General features: G+C 43.5%; 2 protein-coding genes across 9 annotated transcripts in view; both read right to left on the reverse strand.

Moving 5' to 3' along the window:
• Positions 1-9,118, reverse strand: part of HPS3 (HPS3 biogenesis of lysosomal organelles complex 2 subunit 1) — a 39,040-nt gene extending 29,922 nt beyond the window's left edge. For all 8 annotated transcript variants that reach the window (XR_004308407.1, XR_001557332.2, XR_001557333.2 and 5 more), the window contains exons 1-7: positions 8,799-9,118; positions 7,925-8,419; positions 6,408-6,594; positions 4,409-4,494; positions 3,090-3,282; positions 2,766-2,847; positions 1,087-1,241 (exon numbers count right to left, since the gene is read on the reverse strand). Coding sequence is in view for 3 of the 8 variants with exons in the window: in XM_015872123.2 (XP_015727609.1) it covers positions 1,087-1,241; positions 2,766-2,847; positions 3,090-3,282; positions 4,409-4,494; positions 6,408-6,594; positions 7,925-8,419; positions 8,799-9,021 (1,421 nt within the window). In the remaining 5 variants the exon portion in view is untranslated. The remainder of the gene's footprint in view (positions 1-1,086; positions 1,242-2,765; positions 2,848-3,089; positions 3,283-4,408; positions 4,495-6,407; positions 6,595-7,924; positions 8,420-8,798) is intronic.
• Positions 9,119-10,506: 1,388 nt separating this feature from the next.
• LOC107318417 (tubulin alpha-3 chain) lies at positions 10,507-17,748 on the reverse strand. The gene is made up of 5 exons (XM_015872192.1): positions 17,632-17,748; positions 14,354-14,576; positions 13,719-13,867; positions 12,223-12,903; positions 10,507-11,358 (listed from the first exon to the last, which is right to left on the reverse strand). Exons 1-5 carry the CDS (start codon positions 17,632-17,634, stop codon positions 11,062-11,064), a joined length of 1,353 nt encoding a protein of 450 aa, XP_015727678.1. The 5' UTR covers positions 17,635-17,748; the 3' UTR covers positions 10,507-11,061.
• Positions 17,749-18,771: the final 1,023 nt, after the last annotated feature.

The following is an 18,771-nucleotide window of genomic DNA, read 5'->3' on the forward strand; positions in this document are numbered from 1 at the left end:
GTTAAAAAACCAAGAAGCATCAGAAGCTTACAAGTCAACTAGTTGAAATTAAGATGTTTACACTTTCTGTAAAGATTTACCATACTTCTTGCCCTGCATTTAAATACAAGTGTCTGCTAAGATAAAACCTGAACATTTTTACTCCAGCACATTGGCTGGGCCTTCAACTGCCTAACATTAAGACACCACAGAGAAACAGCAAAGAAAAAGAACAGTACGCATTTGACCTAAGATCTCTCTCTTTTTTTTTGGTGGTGAAGTACACTACCACTTGTCCAACAAATTCTCCTTGCAGAAGGCAAAACGTGTTTCATTTGTTTCCTTCTCAAATGTCAACTACAAGCTTTTAAAAAGTGTTTCAGAGAAATAAAACTGCAGTATTTTGAATAACCAGTTCTCTTTCATCAGCTTAGCCTTGTCTTCTCCTGAATAAGGCTTGTTCTATGCTTTAAGACAGACTAGTTCAAATAATTACAGTCAACTACAGCTGTCTAACTCCTGTTAACGGGCTTTAGCAAATGTGATTTCTCAACTGAACTCTTCTAAACAATGAACAACCCTCAAAGAATGGGAAAGGCAGATCTCACAGAATTAGTCATAAATGCACCTGACTTCATCCATACAAGAGTATATCTGACTAAAGTTTGGTCCTTCTTTTGTCATTACTATGATTACGTTCACAACTTTCTAAGATCTTTTAACCAAATGTAAGACATTTTCATTTTATGCTACACCACAATTTATTAGCCTGTAGATTCACTATTCCTACATATTTTGGTTTCTCAAGATAAGTATTTCTTTCTTCTCAGAAGCAGATATTCTTCATAATATTGTTTCAACATTACTTATGAAAGTTGTTTCTGACAATCTTGATTACAATCATTTGTGGTGCCACCTTTGTTTCTTCTATGTCACATAATACTGCAGAAGTCAAAAATTGGTGCTTCATTTATGCTTGTTTAGTAGCTTGGGAAATATGCTCAGAAAGCCCTTCTACAGAGAACTCTCTTCAACTCCTACAACTGAAAATTCAGCACTGTACCTAAAGTTATAAATCCCGCCTCCCCGGAAGACGCAAATTCTTACAGCATCCTTCTTGAAGGCTTTCGTCTTTCAGTAATATCTTCAGTATCAGCCTTAGTCAGAAGAATTATATGGTTTTTGTAATGACATATAGCTCTTGGCCCTATAAAAAGCTGCATTCGTAATGTGCAGACATCCAGTGTGACAGGTGGACAAGCCTACAAAAGAAAGTGAGCACTTTGTAATTTCGGATAGCATGTACTTAGAGTCTTTAAATAAAAAAAAAAAAAATATGTGAGAAGATATAATGTTTGTGTAATAATACAACACTAAAAACATTCACTGGCTTCCCTAACTTTGAGTTCTTCATTGAAGCAAAAATAAAAATACTCAAACATCAAATCCTTGCAACAATGGGTACAAGAAATCACTTCACCCTTTGAAGCAGTTGCATTTTTAGCTGTGTCTCAAATTAACTGAACCTTGGCTAGTTACCTAACACGGAAAAGTTAATACCAAGTAGTTTGAACTTGGTCAAGATGTAAGGCTGTCTGATAGAGTTATAAAAGTCCTGATTTTAGTTGCTTATGTTATAAAAATGAATCACACATAGAAATACTATATTTACTTGCCTACAGTTATATTATTTGCCCAGTATTACATCCTAATTCATTCAGTGTGCACCTTTCAGCCAAAAATTACCATATCCTCTATGCTGGACTAAAAATTGAAAAAAGCAACCTCATTTGCCCAGAAATATTTTGAATTTATAGCTTTAAGGTAAATATTCTATTTACAAATTAACATGCACAGTGCAGTAAAGCAAGACAGCATCATGTTTTACACGTACCCTGCTTTTTGAAGAAATTCACACCCGGGCAGGGATGCCCCTAAGGGACTGCAGCCCCTGGAACACCCTTGCCAGGCTGGGTCTGCGACCCATGGAGGGCAAGCTGTGGACAACCACAAGGGCTGCAGGCATCCATTATGTGCCCATCTTCTCAGCCTCCTGAGCTGCCTGTTGCCAGGCTGAAGGAACTGAGAGGGACTGAACGTAATCTTTGTAAACACATGCAAACCTGAGAATGAGAAAGGGACCAGACAGGTTCTTTCATGTGTTTGACTCCTATGGAGGTTGGAGAACATTTATTCCAATTTTTGTAATTGAGCAGATATTTACAGCAAAGCAAGCTGAGGAAGGGGCAAAATCTAGAACTTTGGGGATTAAAAGCCCTCCTACTCAAAAAAAGAACCAACACAAAAAACAACACAGACTATCAGGTAGGCAGATGTTGAAATGATTAGACTCCTCTTAGGAAAACTGCCAGTTCAAAGACACCTGAGAAAGGGAAAAAAATAAAGAAGAAAAAGAGAAAAGACCAAAGTTTAAGTTTCAAGACAGGTAGGTTCTGCAAACATCATCAGCCACAATATGGGAAACCTCTGCTCCCTCCGTTCCGATTTATATGGGAAAGTATAATTTTTGTTCTAAGTGTACATGTTGTTGTTTTTTTTTGTTTTTTGTTTTAATATTCTATTAATTATCTAGAATCTTAAACAGCAATAATAGATTGCAGTGATACATTTGCAGACCATTAAATTAGAATATGCCACAGGTTGATGTAAAATATTAATTTTTGATGCTTTTTGTCATAGCAAATAGAAAATAACAGGATTTCAGAATAAAACACAGTTGCCATATTGCTGCTTCTATTCTTTTAGCAAAATAATGAGACATGCACCTTCACAGTTGTATCAATGTATGGATCTTCATCACGAGCCACTGCTGCACTGCACCGCACTGTGAAACACTGCAGGCTGTCACTAGAAGGAAAGAAGAAACACTGATGAATTAAATAAAAAAACAAAAAAAAAAAACTTTGATTAATCCTGGAGTAAAAACTAGAGATAATAGTGAGCTAGACAGAAAGGCATTCTGCACTAAAACATGAATCTACCCAGAACGACCCAAGAGGCTACAAAGGGCTCAAAGGTGAGCCAAAGAGTGAACGGGGGAGAAAAAAAAAAAGAAAAAGAAAAAAAAAAAAAGAGAGAGAGAAAGTTACCTTGTAATGACATGCAGGAACTGTGGAGTAAGAACTGCCTGCTCTGACTTCTCAGAGTACTGGTAAGTAGAAATCAGTTCTACTAACTTCTCAACAGAGTAGAGATATCCAACATGAGGCAAAGAAAAAAAGCAGAAGAGATTCAGTACTTCTCTCTTGTTCTCAGTTTCTTCATTTGCTGTCACAGAACTCCCTAGACGCAACAATAAGAAAGGCATCTCACATACTTCATAGATCAAAACTGCACTGTTTCTTTGTGATGTGATGCCAAACAACACTCTCAGACGTACCCACATTCCAGACCAGTTTTGCTAGTAGCTATTGAAAAGAACATGAATAACATCATACTAACAGGTAACACAATCAATTTGTTATCACATTTGGAATAATTTATAACAGAAGTGTGGATGTACTAACAAGTGAAGAATTTTCCATAGATCAAACAGTATATGGGAACTGAGAAAATGGTTTCGAACTAAAAGGAGGGGAGATTGAAACTGGATATGAGAAAGAAGTTTTGTTTGTTTGTTTTTTACAGTAAGGGTGGTGAGGCACTGACACAGGCTGCCCAAAGAAGTGCCCTGGCCCTGCAGACATGCAAAGAAAGGTTGGATGGAGCTGCGAGCACGTGATCAACCTGTGGGCATCTCATTCACTACAGGAGAGTCAGATCAGATGACCTTTAAGGGTCCCTTCCAACTCAAGCAATTCTATGATTCTATAATTTCAGGCAGAGTCATTAGAACTAAATGTCCATGGATGGAACGAGCAGCCTGATGACTCTTGGGCAGGCCGAGCCTGTGTTCAGATCCTACAAACTTTCTTTATAAAGTCTGTAAATCACAAGGGAAAAGTTAGCTGGAGTTGAATGGCAAGTAGCTTCTTCACTTTAGCCAGCTGTAGCTTAAATAAGGCTTTGCTACCAGAAAACCGGAACAGAAAACTAGAAACTAGGTGAGCATGAAAGACAGTCTAATATAAGGGATTTTTCCACAGTTATGTTGAGGCTTGAGTTAGTGCATTTAGAGAACACCTAAAATTAGCTTTCATTCCCTTCTATTTTAAATCCTGAAATAAAGATAACCTTTACCTTAATATTAAGGTTTATTTCTCTGACGTCTGCTATTGACTCTGAGAGGTAGCCTAGTATCATATAGTAACGCTGAGGACAACTTTGTTTATGCAACATAAAAAGTGTCTGTTTTGTGATATAAAACTAGTCACTGAGAACCACTAAGAGTAGTCTTTGAATAGACTCCCTCTTTCAGTGTTGGCAACTGGTATTTGAGCTAATACTGCACCCACGCACATGCACCTACCTGTCTGGTAAACAGGGAGGAACTGAACAGAGTGCAGCTTTGTCTCTTCACAAAAGCCAAAAGGGGACTGGTCTGGTGTGAAATGCCTGGAAGAAAAATATCACAATAACATGGGAAGTCAGTAGGAAGCAATCACCCACTCCAAGCAAGTAAACAGCAATAGCCATAATATCCAGAGCTGATGATTTTTATACTCAACTACCCTTCATTCCTACTGCTAATACACTTATCTTAGCAAGGCCAAGAAACACGTAGCACAGCCAGAGGGAGCTACCTCAAGTTTCTGCAACTAAAAATCCTTTCTTTGCTCCTCCACAAGTCATGTGTCCAATGCTGAGATCTAATGCATGTCATGGAGTTATCTCTATATCTATCTGTGTCAGTGACAGGGGAACAGGCCCAGAAAAGAGGAGAGAGGGGAGTGTCAACAGTTTTCTGCAACTAATGGGACAGGGGGTCCATGGACTCACACCCTGGGAAAGGGAAAAGGGAGGTACGAGACAAGTCTACAAACAGAACAGCAGCAACAATCTAAAGACGAAAGTTAACTTACTAAACTTAACTTACTTATCAGAATGCAAGATAACACAATACAATATGTAATTAGAACTGAGGCTAATAAATCAAATAAAATGAGAGAGAGAGAGTGTCCAAAACTGAAGGCCTTACTCTGAATTGAAGGCAAAACAGCTGGGGAGCACACACACACACTGCCAGGCAGCAAAAAAAAGACCAGTCCTGGGGTGTAAGAGGAGTTTTATCCCCCGCTCTGAACACAAAGTCCTCTGGGGTATGCAGTTCTTCTCTTCTGAGAATCAGGTACCCAGAAAATCAGCAGTCCACAGAAGTGGGGCATTAACTCTTTAACTCCCAGTGCTTTACATGATGTTATGATGTGGAATACTGACAACAAAAATCGTAAAACTGAAGGCACACTGCAATGGATCTGAACCATGATTTAGCTTTTTTCCCCCCCATTCCTTCTTCAACTGAACACAATGTAAAATGGTGCAGTCTTCAGTCCTACTTTTCTATCCTATTGCAGCTCACCCCCTTCCTTGCTTTGCTCTGGAATTCACAGCTGGACTGTGATACCAATGCTTCAACAGTTTTAGATAAAAGTTAAAAAAATTTAATTTCTAACAGAACCAAAAGTGTTGTTTTTCAGTGCCAAAGATATCTGGTAAACTCCCCACTCCCAACTGTACAAAGGCAGAACTTTTTTTCTGCAGGAACTATTTAAGTAACCATCACTTCAGCTGGAGTTGAACTCCACAGAACAAGCACAAGGGAGTGCCTTGATCACTGTCAGGACTGGTGATTACTTCTGTGTATTACACTTTGTAGACTTCTTTTCAATATTAAGAAAATTTCACACAAGTTATTCCAGAATAAGGTGTGTAAAACTGCCCTGCAAGTTTGGCATGAAAGTGTAAGAACTTTGGGTGGCCAAACACTGGAACAGGCTGCCCAGTAAGGAGCTACTCAAACTCTGCTAGATTGAGTCCTGGAAAACCTAGTCCAGGTGATCCTGCCTGAGCAAGGAGATGTTGAGGAGATGGACTCAGGAAGTCCGTTCCAATGTAAATGATTTTGTCATTCAGTATGCTGAGAAAAGACCATCCATCCTGATACATCACAAGAGAAGCTGTCATAGGTGCCCTTCACAGAATTCAAGGATGTACAATGAAAGCTGATATTAAACATCACCAGTACTGCAAAACCATCAAAGTTAAATTGCATTTAATTGTACTCACTACCCACATTCCCCAAATTAAATAAAGTATTTGCAAGGCCAAGTAAGGGTCTTCATCACAGTTATCTCCTCAGCAGACAAAAAAAAAAACACAGCAACAACAACAAAAAAATACACAGCATACAAAAATGCCAGAAACCAAAATACCAGGACTTTTCTTTCAGCAAGACTTGAGCTTATTTGGGTTTCTTGGAATTATTAACATAGCAGCTAACCCATAAAGGGAAAATGCATTTGTAATACCTGAAAAGGAGATACTGCACTTGAAAATGCTTTTTGTCTTCTGTAGACAACTCTGTGGACTCTAGTGTGATGGGTATCTTACAAAGCTTACTGTCTTCCCCAAGCAGTTCCACTGGCTTCTGACATATGACAAAATCATCTAATTCAGGCTGCAAACTACGAGCTGCAAGGTCTTCATCTTTTATACCTAAACAATGGAAACGTATTAAGTGTTCAAATAATTCCATTTAGCAATAAGAAAACACTGACACAATATCAACTGAAAACTTGAACTACAGGAACCTAATTAGCATTGGCTTCCTCAAACCATGGACGTTTTGAGAAGAACTACGCTAGAAAACAAGAACAATCAGTTTTTCACATAAACCATATCCTGGGCAGCCTCAGAAGTGAAACCAGCAGGGCAAAGGAGGTGGTTCTTACCCTCTGCTCTGCACTTTTGACAACCCCCAGTCCCTCACAGAGCTGCATTCAACTCTGCGCCCCAGCACAGGGACACAGACCACAGCAGGGACAGAGAAGCCCACAGCGATGCCCAGAAGCTGCAGCACCTCTGCTGCAGGGACAGGCTGACAGCTGGGGATGTTGGATGGGACTCCGGGGAAAAACTATATTGGTCTTCCAATACCTAAATGGGGGTTATGAAAACGACAAAAATAGATTTTTTCATGGGTATGTAGAGACATGACATGGTGTAATGGTTTTAAACCAAGAGAGAGCAGATTTACATTTAGATGTGAGAGAAATTCTTTAGAGGGCAGCGAGTGCCTGGCACTGCTGCCCAGAGCAGCTGTAGGTGTCCCATCCCTGGGGATGCTCAGGGCCAGGCTGGATGGGCCTGGGCACCTGGTCTATGGGAGGTGCCCCTGCCCACAGCGGGAGTTGGAACTGGATGGACTCTGAGGTCCCTTCCAACCCAACCATTTTGAGATTCTATGAACAGGCAAACTGTTTGGTATGAGGTAAATCCAAAGCAAACAGTGCTGTAAACAGCCAAACAACAAATAGAAAATGTTGTCATTTGGTTGTAAAGGTTTTCAGAAAGAAAAAGGTAGCTATGATACAATCTTGTTGTGCAATCTTCAACACATCCAAGTTCCAGAAAGCAAATCCCAATTGCACACAAAAATGTTTTGAACTTTTCTATTCAGTTTTAAGTATTGAAAATAACCCGGTGTGAGATGCCAATGTCTGAGCTAAAACCCATTCTCCACGAATGAAGAAAATTCCATTTGATATCTTCCCCATCTGAAGCTTTAATGACCTCTCACTTTTTTGTTTGTTTGTTTTTTAAGGTACAGTTTCCATTTCAAAAAGCACATACTTTTTAAAATTTCTTAAATTATAATTGAACACATGCTGGTGTTCATCTAACTTTTAGGTAGTAACAAATCAGGTTAATTCCCACACATTGCAAGCAGTCGGTTTGTAATCACACCTTGTTTGAGCCTTCTTTATGAATGACAGTAATCACTTAGCAGAGTCTGAGTCAGAAAAAGTTAAACATCTGTACTCACCTTCATCCACCGGCTTCTCTGTTGTACTAACTTGATGTGCGCACTGCTCTCCCCTGACTGCACTTTGCTGGATCAGGTCCAGCTTCAGGATTAGAACATCCAAATCTGTTGTTACTGCTATGTGTCCAGCACAAAACGCAACTTCAGCAGGAATGAAGTTATCAATGTGTAAAATTAAGGAGCGTTCAAAGTCTAATACTGTCAAATTCTGGTTTATGACCAGGTATTTCAAACAGAACATGATCAGCTTATTCTCGCAGCCCACAAGAAGATCCCCATTTACAGGGCAACATGAAATACACAGCGGAGGATCTGAAAGCGCCATTTCCACTATCGACATCTGCTCTTTTAAGGTTTCGGTATAGGACTCTTCCATCTTGTGACCCACCATCCGGACACAAACACGAGAACTCCCTGCAGACATGCACCGCCAGTTCACATACGCTCTTAGGAAGGTCGCTTTGCTTTTCTCTTCAATCGTCGCCAAATAGTCTCCTTAAGGTAAAGTATCGACATGTCGTTAAAGAACACGTGACAGCTTTCAAGCTGCCAACCCAATAAAGTACATTACAAAAAGTATCTTAAATTCTCAGCTCCCACACGATATTCCAGAACATAGCTTTTACCAGGTCTTCTTCAATGAGATCTGGAGTGCAAACTTCTTCCCCAGGTGAAACGCACTCCACGTGCCGTTAGAGGAACGCACACACGGCTCTGGAGCCGACACTAACCCCACGCGGCCCCGCTTTAAGAGCAGCACCCGCACGAACGTACCGTTCCGGGCGGCAGCTCCGCGCACCCCGCCGGCACAGCCCACCCGCGTCCGCCCTGCGGAACGTCGGCCCCCTCCCGCCCAGCGGCGGCCGGCACTGACCTGCGCGGCTGTGCGCCATGCGCAGCACGGGGCCCAGCGTGGCGAAGGAGCCCAAGGGCTCGCAGCGGCCCTCGGGGCGCACGGCGAACACCTCCACCCCGCAGCTGGCTGCCGCGCTGGCCACGAACAGCACGTCGTGGCCGCAGCAGAACTGCGCCGGCTCCTGCCTGCAGGGCACTACTCTCTGCGACCCAAACGGGTGCAGGTTATAAAGCTGCACCATGGCCCCAACCAGCCGTAGCACTCGGCGCGCTCCTTCCGCTGCCCCACGCCCTTCCGCCCCACTCCCCCGCAGCTCCGCGCGCTGCTGAGGCCCCGCCCGGCCGCTGGACACGCCTCCGCGCCGTGACGCGCCGCTCCGTGCAGGTCGCGGTACCGGGTTGTGGTGTCGGTACTTTCAGGCGTCATCCTGCGCTGCAGCGTTTTGTACCTTAGCGGCACTTTCCTCCTTGCGTTGCGATTTCACGAGCGGCAGCAGGCCCGGAAGGCAGCGCTGAAGGGAGCGAGGCGGCGCGGCGAGCAATGGCGTTGGGACGGGAGGTGCCGCTGTGCGGGGTGGACAGCGGGCTGTTTCCGAGCCGCTCTCCAGCTGCCCGTCCGCCAAGCTGTCCAGCATTGCTCTGACCACATATAGATCCTGGAACTTACCGTTGTTGAACTGCATGCTGTTGGTGATTGTCCGAGGATCCCAGCACTTCCCCCCAGTCGCCCCCCCTCGCCCCCAACACGGGGCTGTAATCCCTGCAGAGTGAATAGAACCTTCCTCCTGTCATCAGCATTCTTCAATGATGTATTCCATTGATACAATGAAGTAATGCTGTCAGTGGTGCTGATTCTTCACCCATCCTTAGCAATGTAGCTAAGGAGCCTATTCAAGGCAGAATTTAGCGTGTGATTTTTGAAAGCCGTGAGTGCTCAAATGGCAGGATGCTACTTATGAGCCCCTCCTTGCTTTGTAGGTGCACACATGTGCGCAAGTGTTAAGATGGACCTAGTCTGTGTTGGTTTATCACTGGGTTCCTCAAATCCACCTGTACAAAGAGAGACGACAACAGCAGAAGGCATTTGGTTAACGAGTAGTTTGTGTCAGTAACAGGACTGCGTTTGGGCTGGCACTACCTGAGTTCAAGGAATTAATAGCTCTGTACTTCATAATACTCTGGTTTCCTGGCTCTGGGGATTGTTTTGAAGCTGCTTCTGATGATGTGATGATGTGCATCCCTTTCAGCAGTGACTATAGCTTACAGTTCAATTGCAGGCTTTCAGTAATACTTTTTTGAGTATTCAAAGTCATCCATTTCTTTTTTTCTGGCTAGTATGCAAAGAAATTCCATGTTAAGAAAGTAAAATGTCAAAGCTTAGAAACTGTTACAGGCATTTGACAGAAACAGCACATTCATCACTATATGCTTTTTTGGTATTTTTTAAATTACGAAAGTAAAATACTGAGGTGCAAACAAAGGCATTGACAGAGCCTTCATTTGAGATACAGGTGCTATAGGGGAAGATACATATATAAGGAGAAATTAATTCACCCCTCCCAGTAACAGTTTGGAGAAAGGGGCGAGCTGAGGAATGCAGCCGCCTCCATCTCGGACTCATTGCACACACTGCCCCCGCCCCTCCGCAGTCACAAACACAAATCACCACGAAATAACTGCCCACAGATAGAAGTTGTATTTTCTACTAACAATAAGAACAGGCAAAAATAAGTCAAGGAATTTTTTATTAATTCATCAAAGCTTAAAGTGTGCCCAGAGTTGTGCGCTACAGGATGTTAGTATTTAATAGGTCAGCGCAGGAATTCAAAACAAGACTGTTTTAAAGTAGGTAATGTGACATTTTATTTCCCTTCTATCTAAAGTGGAACTGAGTGCAGGGGGACATGCTGGTTGGAAAATGTTACTTTTTGTCTTGCAGAGTCTCCCCATCTTTTTTTCTTTTTTTAAAGTAGCAATTTTGGTGCTTTTAGCAAATATTCTAGTTCAGACCAAAAGTGTAATGGCACCTACCCTCACTACAGTTAGGTGAGTACAGTGTTACTGACACGTGCACAATTTTGTCATTTAATCTTCAGTTGTGCAAGACTAGATGCTACCAAAAACTGTAACTTCAAATGGTCCTTACGCAGCAACTGCATGTGTCAACAGTAACAAAGAATACAACATTTAAAACTGCATTTGAAAACAGGCAAGCAAGTGAACAGGATTCTGCAATTCATTTGTTGCTGTTACAGAACACACTTTTCATTACTTCAGTATTTTCAGTATTCATCCTCCTCTTCAGCCTCTGCTTCTACAGAGTCTATCCCAACTTCCTCATAATCCTTCTCCAGGGCAGCCAGGTCCTCCCGGGCCTCTGAGAACTCCCCCTCCTCCATGCCTTCACCCACGTACCAGTGCACAAAGGCTCGCTTGGCGTACATCAGGTCAAACTTGTGGTCCAGGCGCGCCCAGGCCTCGGCGATGGCCGTGGTGTTGCTCAGCATGCACACAGCCCGCTGCACCTTGGCCAGGTCCCCCCCGGGCACCACGGTTGGAGGCTGGTAGTTGATGCCCACCTTGAAGAAAACAAGAACTTCTTTAATTAGTGGGAAGAACCAAAGACAGTAGCCACAACTGTGAACAATTAAATAAAATTATTTTGTGCCTCATCAAAATATTTAAATCCTAAATTCAGGAGCTGGTCAAACTGGGACAGCATTAGCTACATTGGCCTACAGATTATTTTCCAAAAGATCAGAAGATCTTACTGGACTCTAAACAGAACATCAAGAATCTGGGTCTTTCCAAGTACTGAATGCACAGACAGTAGCTAGAAGGATGGACCACTTGCTTGGAAGGTGACAATGCCAGTCAACTGAGAACAAACACAGGTAGCTGAACAATCTGATATTAATCTAGTAGAGTCTACATGCAGGAGCCTAGTGTAAGTAAATGACAACAACAAAAAAAACAGGTTTGCTCTAGTGACAGTAGCCAGGCTCAAATGTCCCAGAAACTGATAGCATCTACTATTTCAAAATATCTAAAAAACACTGTTGGGAACGTACTGCTCTGAGTTCAATAATTTAGTGTTTCTACAGTTGCTTGGGGCTTGTCTATATTCCTTCTGTACAGAATTCCCCAGATTTTTCAAGATTTACAGTAAAACCTGGCGCTGGTTTGCAGTACCTACCTTTAGTAAATTATTTACAGATACTCAGTATTGCCTGTTCCCATAAAAACTGTGTCTACTATTCTGTAACTTGCTTTAAAATTTTCATCTGTGCTACAATATCATGGAATTATACTTAAGATATAATCTGAAATGTAAGCAGTTCAGTAACAGGAACATTACAGTGCTGTACAATGACCATTACCTCCTAATATTATGTAATTCCTAATATTTTGAAAATCAAGCACTTCAGATGTTATCAAAGTACCTTGAATCCAGTTGGGCACCAATCCACAAACTGAATGGTACGTTTAGTCTTGATAGTAGCGATAGCTGCATTGACATCTTTAGGGACAACATCACCTCTGTATAACATAAAGCAAGCCACATATTTGCCGTGACGCGGGTCGCATTTTACCATCTGGTTGGCTGGCTCAAAGCACGCGTTGGTGATCTCTGCCACCGACAGCTGCTCATGGTAGGCTTTCTCTGCAGAGATGACGGGGGCATAGGTGGCCAGGGGGAAGTGGATGCGTGGGTAGGGCACCAGGTTGGTCTGGAATTCAGTCAGGTCGACGTTGAGGGCTCCATCAAAGCGCAGTGAAGCTGTGATGGAGGAGACAATCTGCCCAATTAGTCGATTGAGGTTGGTGTAGGTGGGCCGCTCGATGTCCAGGTTGCGGCGGCAGATGTCGTAGATGGCCTCGTTGTCCACCATGAAGGCGCAGTCTGAGTGCTCCAGTGTTGTGTGTGTTGTTAAAATTGAATTGTAAGGTTCCACTACAGCAGTAGAAACCTGTGGTGCTGGATAAATTGCAAATTCCAGTTTAGATTTTTTGCCATAGTCAACAGAGAGCCTTTCCATGAGCAGAGATGCAAACCCTGAACCAGTGCCTCCTCCAAAGCTGTGAAAGATAAGGAAACCTTGTAGACCGGTGCACAGATCAGCCTATAATAGAGTGGAAAAAGGCAGGAGAGAAAAAACATATATTTATTATTACCCTTTCCAAAATCATGAATATTAAAGTAAACATTCAAAAGCCATTGTTTCCTCATCATTTGTTTTAAAAGGTGACCTTGTTCTTCCATATCTTTTTCTCAAAGCCACCACGGCATACCTTGTTCTGCATATGAGTATTTTAACACTTGAATATAGCATTTTCCTTCATGCATTTTTTATACTACTGAAAGCAAGAGCAGCTGTGCACCACTGTGAAAGGTTATCAGAAATTACAGCAGCCTTGCAGCTTTTAAATTACTATTATATACTCTATATGGCAGCAAGTATCAATTAGGTTTGGAAAAAAAGTATTTTTACAATTTGTGAGTTTCTTATATTACATCAGGTTATGAAAAGCTAGAAAGATATGTGAAATGACTAAACTTTCAACCAAAATCTGAGTTTTGGGGTACTGGGAATATTTTGAATGACATATAATAGTGTGATTCCAGTTAAAAATAACAAAAAAGCAATTACACTTGTCTAAAGATTTTATATTGCATTTCTGAGATATAAATATCTTCAAATAATGATGTTCTATATCATAAGAACTTCAAAATTGTATGGATTGAATTTTTATTTAACTCAAGAGGGGGAAGCGTGAGACCAAGTTCTTGTTGGTTTTTTAAATCATCTCTGCATAAAATTCTTAAACAACTCCCTCCCCCCAGAAAACACAAGCATCATAACAAATCATAGTTATAGGTAGCTCTAGAGTTGTACCTTACTTATTTGAAATACTGATCTGCAGCATGAATTCTTACCAGTTTACGAATTCGGTCTAGCACTAGATCAACAATCTCTTTTCCAATCGTGTAATGGCCTCTGGCATAGTTGTTAGCTGCATCTTCTTTCCCAGTAATGAGCTGCTCAGGGTGGAATAACTGCCTATATGTGCCTGTGCGTACCTCATCTACAAATGAAAAAAAACATATTATCTGTTGAGTTCTAGTGCCTAGTGATGACATACTAAGTAAAAGGAAATGTCAAAAGCCCATAGACAGCTTCCATGAACAAATTCAGCAAAAACCTGGTACAACTTCAGCCCCTTTCTTTAGGGGAAAACACTGGATGCTCACAAAGCAGTAATTCCATCCAGGAACATGGAGGCAACTCAAGAGAACTACATTGCAGGCACAGGCATATTCTGGATAGAAATTAAATGAAGCTCTGGATGTAGTACAGTGGCTTGGAAAGATTATCCAAAATCTGCAAAGATTAATGTTTTCCAAACGTTACCCATAGACCATCATTTCATCTCTTTCGAATAACAGTAACCAAAAATGTCAAAACGTCATCCAGCTATACACCTTTTAGAACCCCCAGTGCTTTGAAAAGGCAAAAAAGTCTGAAAGGAAAGAAGTAGTTTTACACTGAAATGTGCATCTTGGGTACATACCAACTACAGTTGGCTCTAGGTCCACAAACACTGCTCTGGGAACATGTTTACCAGCTCCTGTCTCACTGAAGAAAGTGTTAAATGAATCATCTCCACCTCCAATAGTTTTATCACTGGGCATCTGACCATCCGGCTGGATCCCATGTTCAAGACAATACAATTCCCAGCACGCATTGCCAATCTGAACACCAGCCTGACCAACATGGATAGATATGCATTCACGCTGCAAACACAAAAAAAAGACAATGATAACGTGAGATCTGGGGCTACCCGTCACTTAGATTTTACTCTCACAACAACTTGCTATCTGTGGGTTATACTGTAGTGATCTTTCCCTCTTGCATTATTTCCTTGGTTGCTTGAGTGACAATTAAAATGATCCAATAGTCTGCTGCTAGCATGACTCTACTAAGTGCCATTGATCTATGCTATTGGGAAAGGAAGGCAAGAGATAGGTGTGGCTGAACCAGGACCTGCTGGTCAAACGAAAGAGCGAGAAAATGTACAGACAGTGGAAACAGGGACAGGTACCATGGGAAGAGTATAAGGAAGCTGCTAGGCTGTGTAGGGATGGGGTCAGGAAAGCCAAGGCCCAGCTTGAACTAAACTTGGCAAGGGATGCCAAGAAGAACAAGAAAGGCTTCTACAGGTACCTCAACCAGAAAAGGAAAGTCCAGGAGGGCATACCACGCCTAGTGAGTGACACAAGCAATCTAGTAACAACAGACAAGGGGAAGGCTGAGGTACTTAACAGCTTCTTTGCCTCAGTCTTCTCTGATAACTGCTCACCACACAGCCCTCAAATGTTTGGTTTGGTAGGAGGGGACTGGGGAAGCAACATCCCTCCCACTGTAAGTGAAGATCAGGTTCATGACCACCTGAGGAACCTGAACATCCATAAGTCTATGGGTCCTGATGAGATGCATCCCAGAGTCCTGAGGGAATTGGCTGACATAGTCACCAAGCCACTCTCAGTGATATTTGAAAAGTTCTGGCGATCAGTCTCTGGTGACTGGAAAAAAGGCAACATCACACCCACTTCTAAGAAGGATAAAAAGGATGACCCTTTTTATCTACCCACCCTTCAGTCTCACCTCTGTGAGCTAAGGCACATGGAAGGCAGGGAGCTAATATGGGAGAACCAGCATGGCTTCACCAAGGGCAAATCCTGCTTGACCAACCTAGCAGCCTTTTATGATGGTGTCACTACATCAGTGAATGACAGAAGAACCACTTATGTTGTCTACCTGGATTTCAGTAAGGCCTCTGACACAGTACCCCACAATATCCTTCTCTCCAAATTGGAAAGATATGGATTTGATGAGTGGACTGTTCAATGGACGAAGAACTGGCTGCAGAATCAAGTCCAGAGAGCGGTGGCCAATGGCTCAGTGTCTGGATGGAGATCAGTGACGAGCAGTGTCCCCCAGTTGTCAATGTTGGGACTTGTACTCTTTAATACCTTAATCAGCGAAATCAACAGTGGGGTCCAAGCGCACCCTCAGCAAGTTTGCTAATGACACCAAGCTGTGGGGTGTAGTCAACACATCAGGGAACAGGATGCCATCAAGTGAACACTGGGCACAGGCAAACCACATGAAGTAAAACAAATCCAAATGCAAGACATTGCACCTGGATCAAGGCAAGCCACACTACCAATACAAGCAGAGGGATGAAAGGACTGTGCATAGCCCTGACAAAAAAGACCTGGGAGTATTGGTGGATGGCAAGCTGGGTATGAGCCAGCAGTGTGCCCTTGTAGCCCAGAAAGCCAACTGTATTGTGGGATGCATCAAAAGAAGAGCAGACAGCAGGTCAAGGGAGGTGATCCTGCCCCTCTACACTGCACTAATGAGGCAATTTCTACATATCTAAAGGGGAGCTACAGGAAAGAAGGGGACAGAATCTTTAGCAGGGTCTGTGGTCATAGAACATGGGAAAAATCTACCTCAAGAGGGTAGGTTTTGGTTAGATAGAAGGAAAGTTTTTACAGGGTAAAAAGAGGGTGGTAAAGCACTGGAACAGGTTGCCTAGAGACGTGGTTGACACCTCATCCCTGGAGACTTTCAAGGCAAGGTGGGATGAAGTCCTGAGCAACCTAATCTGTCTGTGTATTTCCCTATTCATTGCATGGAACTTCGACTAGATGACTTCTAAAGGTTCCTTCCAACTGTAAGGATTCTAGGATTCAATGTTGAGAATGTTGGAATATCTTAGATACAATGCGGTCACACAGGATGGATGTAGTATCATTCTTTACTACGCTGCAGGTATATTCTGCTTATAATATTCTGTTTAGTCTCTTTTTCATCTTCCTTTGGTTTTACAAGCCTTCTCTATGTAATAAGCCCTTATTTCCTTGATCTGTTGCCAACAACATACTGAGTAATGTTGCGAGAATCTTTTCTGCACAAGACCTCAAAGAATGTTCTCCTTTACAATAAGCAGATACCTAGAGCCAGGCAATCCATCCATCTTTGGGTTCCTCTACTAAATCATCTTGGTAAGGAAGCATGGTACTTCTGTTTAGACTCCCCAGACCCCTATTTTGTTTTACATTTGAGACCGAATCCCTTATTCTAACTTACTATTACTGTGTGTTTAGCTTATCTAGGAAAATACACAGTAGAAATCTCTAGGATGTCTGCACTCTTCTTTGAAGCTTCATCAAAACCCTCACCCTCGTGGTTCTGTCTCTAGCCTTTTACCAGTGAGGCTGACTCTGCATTTACCTGCACTTCTATTGTGTTGGCACCTTGTTTCCAACGCTTTCATAACCCCCCGGGCTGTTTCCCAGCACGCAGCCCGGGGCGAGAGCAGACAGCGGCCCCGTCCCACAGCCACGCCCCTTCACGGCACGGTGCCACGCCATTGGCCGCTCAACACAGTCCTCTGCTCTGATTGGCTGCGTGCAGGCCAAGCGTTTGAGGCACCACAGGGAATGGCAGCGCGAAGGGCGGCCGCTGCCCTGGGCCGTCTCTCAGCTCTCTCTCTCAACTCCCGTCTCTCAACCGTCGCCCTCCGCACCGCTTCGTTGCTTTTCCACCCGTTTTGTCCCATTTGCCACCTGAGAGCTTCTACATGTCATCGCCCTCGAACTCTCAGTTCTTACGTTAATTTCTCCTCTCCCACACGCGGCCTTACGCCGCCGCAGGGCCGCAAGCGACGGTACTCCGCGAGCTCCGCCGCAGCACGGGCAATCCTCAACTCTCCAAACCCGCCACGGCAAAAGCCGTCCCGATTCCCATCCCGTCCCCAGCCCGAGGTCCCGCTCCCACCATGGCGCCTCGTCAGGTTCAGGAGCTTCGCCCGCCCCGCTCCGCTCCGCTCCGCGTCCACCGCCCAACAGCCGCAACTGCCGCCACGTAACGGTCCGGAGCCCGCTCGCGCGCTGCTTTCCCATTGGCTGTCACCCGAGCCAGAGGCGAACGGCGGCCGCTGATTCGCCAGTCCGGTGTTCCCTTCACGTGGGGGTGCCAACTGCCGCACGCTGGTTGGTGGGTGGCGCCGTCGTTTGGCAATTACGGGAGAATGCTGGGAGCCGACAAAGGGAGAGAGTTAGGGAATGCATTGAAGGGAAAGGAGGTTCTGAAGTACTGGTTGTAGTACAGAGCCTCGAAGAGGCACCGGGTGTTCGGCCTCTTGTGTGTGTTCTTCAAGAGAAATTGGAGTAAAATTTCCATGAAAAATTAGAAAGGACTTGCTGCTGAGTGTATTGTCCGTAGCGACTGAGCCGCTGTAGGTGATGCAGTCCTTCCAAAACACAGGCTGCAGAACAGCTGCTGCACCTGGCTTCCATGGGTCACAGCATCTACCGATCCCTGTGGTCTCAGCCATGCTGACTGTACTGGATTGGAAGAGAGCCGCACCAGGGTATATGTTCGTCGTTGTTGTTTTAAACAGATGTTAGACCTGTGGTTCCGGCGTGTGCCTGAGATGACTCCAGCACGGCCAGCTGTGTCCCTTCAGCAGCTGCTGTGCTGTGGGCTCCGTGCTGCACCAGCACTGCTCAGCAGCAGCCTCAGCACAGTGCTGAGCTCCCGGCTCAGCTCACACTGAGTCACTGCACCAGGTCAGAAGAAAAATGCCCCAGTGAAAACCAGGGAAAATCTGGTTTCCAGATTATATTAATCTGAATCAAGTTCTAAAACTGGGGTTTATAGATAGCATATAAGGGACCGAAAAATAGATTACAAGGAAAGAATAACTACTGTTGCTGATTTTTATAAGGTCTTTGTAAAATATTTCACATTTCGTCTTTCCATAGAGGTTCTGCATGGGGAATATAATGTCTGCAAAGCAGAGAGAAACTATTTTCATTTTAATTCCTCTCTGCAAGGGACACTTCTGAACAGATGAAGATACAGATTCAGTTATCATACATAGAACTTACTAAGGAAGTACTGTTGTCAGCTTCC

Source organism: Coturnix japonica, chromosome 9 (assembly GCF_001577835.2).
Source record: "Coturnix japonica isolate 7356 chromosome 9, Coturnix japonica 2.1, whole genome shotgun sequence".
NCBI classification, from domain to species: Eukaryota; Metazoa; Chordata; class Aves; order Galliformes; family Phasianidae; genus Coturnix; species Coturnix japonica.

Excerpts from the sequence above, each read along its gene's own strand:
- LOC107318417 (XM_015872192.1), bottom strand. Across the intron at positions 12,904-13,718 it reads TAGACCGAATTCGTAAACTG|GCTGATCTGTGCACCGGTCT; the intron begins GTAAGAATTCAT and ends ACTCTATTATAG. Across the intron at positions 11,359-12,222 it reads GGTGCCCAACTGGATTCAAG|GTGGGCATCAACTACCAGCC; the intron begins GTACTTTGATAA and ends GTTTTCTTCAAG.